Source organism: Pempheris klunzingeri, chromosome 12, assembly GCF_042242105.1.
Source record: "Pempheris klunzingeri isolate RE-2024b chromosome 12, fPemKlu1.hap1, whole genome shotgun sequence".
In the NCBI taxonomy this organism is placed as follows: domain Eukaryota; kingdom Metazoa; phylum Chordata; class Actinopteri; order Acropomatiformes; family Pempheridae; genus Pempheris; species Pempheris klunzingeri.
In genome coordinates this window covers 3,859,776-3,867,134 of record NC_092023.1, presented here as the reverse complement: position 1 = coordinate 3,867,134, position 7,359 = coordinate 3,859,776, and the positions used below count along the sequence as shown (strand labels likewise).

General features: G+C 39.9%; 1 protein-coding gene across 1 annotated transcript; it reads right to left on the bottom strand.

Annotated features, from left to right (window-relative positions):
• Positions 1–691: 691 nt before the first annotated feature.
• cxcl12a (chemokine (C-X-C motif) ligand 12a (stromal cell-derived factor 1)) lies at positions 692–6,964 on the bottom strand. The gene is made up of 4 exons (XM_070840931.1): positions 6,835–6,964; positions 5,220–5,337; positions 4,065–4,148; positions 692–2,230 (listed from the first exon to the last, which is right to left on the bottom strand). The coding sequence occupies exons 1-4, from the start codon at positions 6,899–6,901 to the stop codon at positions 2,203–2,205; spliced, it is 297 nt and encodes a 98-aa protein (XP_070697032.1). The 5' UTR covers positions 6,902–6,964; the 3' UTR covers positions 692–2,202.
• Positions 6,965–7,359: the final 395 nt, after the last annotated feature.

The window sequence follows — 7,359 nt, the reverse complement described above, 5'->3', positions numbered from 1 at the left end:
TAAATGGTTTAGTCTAAGTACAACTAGATAGGAAGATACTGGGAGATGTGAGGATCTGTCCTCTGTATGACTGATAAAAGTATTTGTTGCTACCTGCAGATTACTGAGGTGATATCAGTTTAACACAACCAGCACATACGGTGATTATATCTGATTAATTTCCACTCCAAATGAAGCTGAATCAGCGCCTAAATCAATAGCTTTATCTCCCACAAGGGTGCTGCTGACGCTGCTGCTTTTTGGACATCAAAGCTAATCAGTGAACGTAGTGGGTTGGGTTGTGGACTGGCACACACAGCCCTTCGTCACACCCTAATGTTTCAATCAGCGGAGCATTCTCATCACATGTACTACTGTGCTCCGCCTCACATAATGCCCTCAGAGGGAAGTTAAAAGTTCATCCCTTTTAGCTCTAATGTTTTCCTAATGGTCGCTTGTTGAGTTAATAGTTAAATAGCAGGCAGAATCATTGTCCTTGCCTCTCATTTGCCCTTGTGAGTAAAGCTAAACATGTGTTCCCACATCAAAGTTTTTAGATTTACCCTCTGACCCACCAGCACTGTAAGATTACAGCAGCTGTATGTTGACCCTGGAAAAGCTTGCATGTGTGCAGCAGTAGACATAGGTGTGTATATTTATGACCGAAAGACTAATAACACGGAAAGGAAAGCATATATTAAAATAGAAGCCATAACATTTTAAAGATTTCCTTGTTTTACTGACCATCTGCATACAAGTTTTACATTAAAACGTTGGCTGGATGACTCATTTGTGAGAATACAGTTCATTTAAGTGTTTCGATTTAATATATAAATGCATTAAAGAGTACAAAAATAAAACATTTGTATAATATTAATTTTACATATGACAAGGAAATTTAAATGAATAGATGAGCAGGTCTCCCTGGCTTTAACAGTTAAATGCAGCTACACATTCAATGATTCAAAGAGAACAGAATGGAAACAGCATGATTAACATAAAAAAGACAAAGACAGGATTTAATGATCAGACTGAGTAATAGTAAATTTGGACGTTAAAACATGAATACATCAGATATAAAGTGCATTGCTATATGCATGACAGTTGTAGGTAGTCACATCGATGTACATCTATTGTCAGTAATGCTACTACAGTAATACTTTCTCTTCTGCGGCTCTCACATAGTGTTTTAACTACTGATGTGCTGTTATTTAAATGGCTGTACACCCTTCTGTGAAATGGACATTCATACTAAGAAGTTATTTCACTATCCAGCAAACATGAGTCCATCGTTTTGACACCAAGACGGCTAACTTGCTCTTACCACCTCCACCAGCTTTACGATTCCAGTAAATTTAGACTTATTGGTTGCTCAATTAAAAGTGTTTAAAACTGTCCAGATGTTCAGCTTTTTCTCTGAGAGTGAAAAAAGCAGAAATGTTTGGTAACACAGGGTCGCGAAATCACACCCACAGAACAGCTCCGGAAATGCTCGAACTCTTTTGGCATCTGAACTTCCATCACAAAAACATTGTAATTGCCATTTTTACTAGAACCTTTTATACATCTTATATTCAGTCTGGGGGCGGCTGGCACACACTGAAATTCCATGGTGCCAATTAACTTGAAACATGAAATACAAGTTGGCAAACTCTGCAGCTCTGCCCATTCCTCCGTTTTTAGAAGAAAACCTATACATTGTTGTACGATTTAAAGCCAGAGACAATGAGGATAAGCAGATCCCATGTTGAGGATTAGTTGTAATAAATCTCCTGGCTCCGCGGTGCACAGGACCAGGATGTTGACTCATGTTTGTTGTGCAGAAAACCCCTCAGCTGATGTACATATTTCCCCCTTAAACATTTTGACTTTGTCCTAAATGACAGAGAGGACAGAGGGACGAGAAAATCTCCAAAAATATCTCTTTACTGTTGAAGTCCAATAATAAAAAAGTATATACATTATAGTTAGAAAAACATACACTTAAAGATATAAATGCACTTTGCACTAACATCAAATATGATCTCTATAGGTGGCGGGGGTGGTGACGGTGAAGGTGGCGACAAAGCTGATGGATTGATGTTCGTGGTGAAGAGTTGTGTGTTCATTCCATGCAAAAGGCTGCAGCGCGGCAGCCATGATAAGTGCTGTACAACATACCAGATGATCTCATATTACATGTTACAAAGCTGTGATGGCTCAGGAGGATCTCTGCAGGAGTTTTTAGTTAGCCTGTTTGGATTTCTTCATTCTGGAAGGGAAAGAAGAACATTTGATGAGCTTTATAGGAACGCATGTTAAAATCAAATGACATATTTGGTGCTGACGATTATAAAAGACAACGCTGAGTAACAAACAGGATCATTTGCACCACTTGGCTGTGAAAATACAGCTAGTAAACACCAATTGATGAATATTTGTTCAGCCGTGATTCAGATGCCGGAATCACAAAGAGAATTTCAGAATGTTTTCACTTCCAGCATCCTCAAACAAAAGCAGCTGCTTCGAGTTTACAGGACCAAAATGTTTGTTGACCTGTAATCAAGGAACTTAACGGTTTAGTCTATTAAAGTTAAATTTATCCCGTATTCACTTTTAGCTGATTAAAGAGTCTCATTTTAACACATTGGTCATAGTGTTTTTATTCATTTACTTGCTGACAGCTTGAGTCAGTGTCAGAGTTTTTCTTTCCAAGAGGAGGTTTTTGGAAACCTTTGACTCCATTGCCAGTAAATGAAACAATACTTGTTGGTAGTATATATATATATATATATATATATATTGTGTGTGTGAGTGTGTGTATGTGTGTGTGTGTGTGTGTGTGTGTATACAGTTTATCTAAAGAGGTCATTTTGCAGAGCATTAATTTGCAGGAGTTGCACAGTGATATGCACATACCACTGCACAAACAGTACAAACACTCAAACATGGGTGGGCAGCTTAATTATTGACATTGGAACAATACTCTGTAAATGTTGAGCCACGTTTTAACTGACAAAAAGGGTAATCATGGTCTTGTTTACCAGACTAAAGAGGAGCATAATGCATGACTTACAATCGTGTGTCTTTACACTCATTGTAGTTTGTCCCTCCTCCCCTTTTCTCTGTATGTGTAATTGGAAACACATTAGGTCTGATCTATTGTAAATGACCGCCGTCTGCTTTCTACGTGGGCTGCTTTGTTATGCAGAGGAGTGTTCACACCTCAGCGAGTCAAGGGCTCCACGATCATCAGACAGTCTGACTGCAGGGCTGTGGGTGGATCAGTCGGTGGGTGTTGAATGTGTATGTCAGAGACCGGAGCATGGGGGTGATATTAACATCCTCACTGGGTTGATGATTGCAGGACTGCATTAAGTTTTCTTCACATGGAAAGACAGGAAATCCACTTTTTGCATCCTCAAACTCTTCATCTGTCACCACAGGGCAAAGTTAGGTTCATCCGGCCTCTACAGGGGTGCTCAATCCTCGGAAATATATGACTACATGGAGTCCAGGATGGCAACTTGATCCCTTCCATAAACTTTATGGTGCCAGTGTTTTTTACAAAAGGGTCCTCGGGGCAGGAAGGAGACAGTTGATGTTGGCAGTGACTTTTACCCTCTGAATCTCAGACAAGCTTAATATGATTGTAGAATGCATGTTGCTGCAATAATGTCACATCAAGTGACCGAAAAAGAAAATTAATTTCATCAAGTGACTCTATTTTGCTGTATTGATTTGAAAACTCTTTTTAGAAGTTATTATGTGTGTTTATGTGTCTTGCATAAACAGTAAAGGCCAGGAATGAACTTATAACAGCTCTATAGTGGGTGAAGACAGGATCAGTCTCTACTCCCACTTGGTCATGTACCAGCATGTCTCAGCTTTGGGTTCCATAACAAATTGGGCAATTAACAGCTGTAAATGTTCACAATAGACTATTGATAGATGTCTAGATGTGCAATTTACTTTCACAATCCTCGCTTTCTCTTTCTATAGAGTGGCAGTGCTCCCAGCAAGTTATTTGTTAAAGCCTGACAGCTGACAGAACCATTTATTCCACAAACACACAACCAAAATCAGCCTGATTTACTGCCACTTACTTGTTGATGGCGTTCTTCAGGTACTGCTGCAGCCACCGGATCTCTGGGTTCACACACACCTCTTTGTTTGTCTTCAGCCTGGCACTGATCAGAAAAAGAACAAGAGTTCAGTAAATGCCAATTATGCCTTAGCGGAAGATGAAAGGATGAATTATGCAGAGCCAGCGACATCAGGTGTCCTGACACGCTGTTATTAAACATGCTGAGTTAACACTGCCCTGCCACTTTGACACACAGAGCTCTTTCACAGAGGCGAACAATCACTCTTTTACCCTACATGTGGTGCTGCTACAGATATGCACACAGCTAAAGAACATGTGCATTCAGGGCGTCCTCAGAGATCCTTAAAGTTTGATGTTTCACCCTTGATTGAGCTAATTAATGTGCAGTAAAACTGTGTGTACGTGGAGTGCATCCCTCAACATGTGGCTACAGGCTACTTTCTAAATCCAGCATTGCCCTGTGGTTATTTACAGAATGGGTCAAGACTGGATCATATGTCTCCATGTGGGAGATCATGCCTCCACATGTGCTGCTTTTGAGTAACAAAAAAAAAAAATCTGTTTTTCCTTCTTCCTGTAGGTGTATTTGTAAGACCAGCCAATTCTATTTCCCAGCCGTAACATTTAACTGTTCCTGAAGTTTTCCTCCCTATTGTGACCAACCGCACTGTGCTTGTGTTGCTGCACACTTTCGTTGTAACAATGAATGAGATCAGACCTAAAGGTTGTAAGCACAGTATGGGGAGGAAACGCTGCGTGACAACCAAATGAGAAGCAAACCCAATTACAAAACCCACATTATTGCTTTCCTGTTGAAAACAAAACTGCATCCAATTTCCACCTCCCTTTCACGTTCACTCATACTCAAATGGAGCATTTCCTGTGGATGCGTCAGTGGGCCTGTGGTAAAAAAAAATAAAAAAAAGGCTCGCTTTCTGTGCATGTGTGTGAAAAAGAGTGACAGAGGGGCGTGTGCGTACACATGCATGCACAACTCTTTTCTCTGGCCTGTCTCCTCTCTGAGATTGATGGTGAGAAATGTCCAACAAGGAGGAAACCTGTCTGATGTTTTAAGGACAGAGGGGGAAACATTAAATTCTATGTGTTTGTGTGGCTGCAACTCGCTAAAGCCGGCAGTAAAAACAACACTCACATCACTTGGAAGGGGCAGTTGGGCGTGTGGATGAACCTGAGCTCTCGGATGAAGCCTCGCGGGAGGCTGTTGACCGTTGAACGACAGTAGCATCTCTCCACCAGACTGATGGGCTTCGCTGAGAAAGAGAATAAAGAGATGAGTGTCGGTTGCACATTTACAGCCAAGCATGTTATAAAACCTCTATTAAAAATAAAAGTTATGATCTCCAGTGGAAAATAGGATACTGCTAGATATCTTTTGCTGATCATTGATAAGATTAAACACTATTACAACAATCAAATTAGCTGAAAATGATACAGAAAACAAACAAATCAAACTACAGCATCCTCTTTGACTGATCAACAAGTTGAAACACATTCACTGAAGTTTCTCCGTGTGTGCAAAGATTATATTGAGCGTATGCAGATTAACTTTTCATCCCGTCATTATCTATAAATATTTGTCTCCTGCAGAGACATTAAATCAATATTAAATCAATCTGACATATTTTAACACACATAACAGATTTATTTAAGCTCTAAACAATCTTTTGCTTGCCCCACAGAATACATGCAGATCTTAGGAACATTTACAGCAGGACCCACAAACACTGAGCCCTTTCAGTCATGAATAACTGTGGATTGTGTGGTCCTTAAACTTCATGATGGATGTGAGCACTTTCCATTACAACTTCAGCTTTCTAGTTTGTTCACAGAGGGTTTCACGGTTGATCAATGTGGAAAAATAAATAGAAGAATGTTTTCCTTTCTTTTCTTTTTTTTTTTTTTTTTTTCTTCGCAAAAACTACAAGACTTTGGTTTTTACCAGTTTAATGGTGTTAAAAGATGCGTGAAATTAACATCACTTAGGTGGAGCTGCTTTCAGAAGAAATATAGACTATTAAAGACAAGGAGGAAAGAGCAGGGTTTTCTGTTTTCTTGTCAGAGGGGAAACAAACAGATGGCCAGAAGATTAAACTCTATGCTAATTAATTTTTACACATGATCCCACGGGATTGGCATGATAAAGGGAGCAACACCTTCAAGTTGGGTGACTGATGTCGCCATGTAGACTAGCGCTGGCTTTGTCTTATAGCTGCCTCATTTGCGCGTGATTAAATGAAAACAAAGAGCAGAACAAATACACACGTCGATCGGTGATCTGATAGGGAATCACTTTCTGCTGGAGCCACATGTGCTGCCTGTTGGTGCTTTACGCACGGCAGAAAGTGTTTTTTTCCCACCCCAGAGCAAGCTCATGCATACATCACATTAACATTTGTGAAAGTCAAGTAATATTCTAATGAAAATGAAGAAACTGTTCCATAGTGCAAGTGCAATTTAGCATGTTAATCAAAATCATTTGTCACTATATTGAGACATTTCCGCATCACTTCAGGAAAATTAGGATTAATATAAATCAAAGGGTTATCCTATATTTAAAGACAGTTGTTGAGTGTAAATTGTAAAATGCATTTTTAAAAATCCTTTTCCATGTGATCCAACCTGGAAATAATGTTTAAAGAACCTCTAAAAACTCATTTTGCAATGACAGCTGCAGAAGAAAATCTAAATAAGCAGACAAGAGACAATAACAACAACAACACACAGCAAAAGCAGAAAATAGTTCCTACCTTGTGATGGAGGCGCATACATCACCACTGTGAGTGCAGCCACGAGCGCCAGCAGCTTCATATCCATTCTGAGATAATAGCACCGAGGTTTGCTGCTGCTCGGAGTAAAGTCCAGACGGGCTGTGACAGACGGGACTGTGGCCGAGTGTTAAATTACGCACCAGTATCAAGCCAGCAGGAAAAACAGACCACACTTCCGGCTCTGGTTAGCAAAATAAAACCCGCAAAGGGTCCACGTTTAGTTGTAGAGAATACTTACCGAGTTATATGATGTATAAAATGACAACCAAACAAAAAAGTATGTGATTAACACTCGTATAAGTGTGTTCTCTGCAATATGTGAGTGACTGATGACTCTGTTTTCGCAATATTGAATCCTCTTGCTTTTATTTTGTAAGACAAATCCTTGTTTCCTGTTTCATTGGGGTGATTTCGGGTGATATTGACGCCCGCGGCCAAATTACGCACAGTGCGTCTCCACACACACACACACTTCTCTACCTTTATCATGAACCCAATCTAACA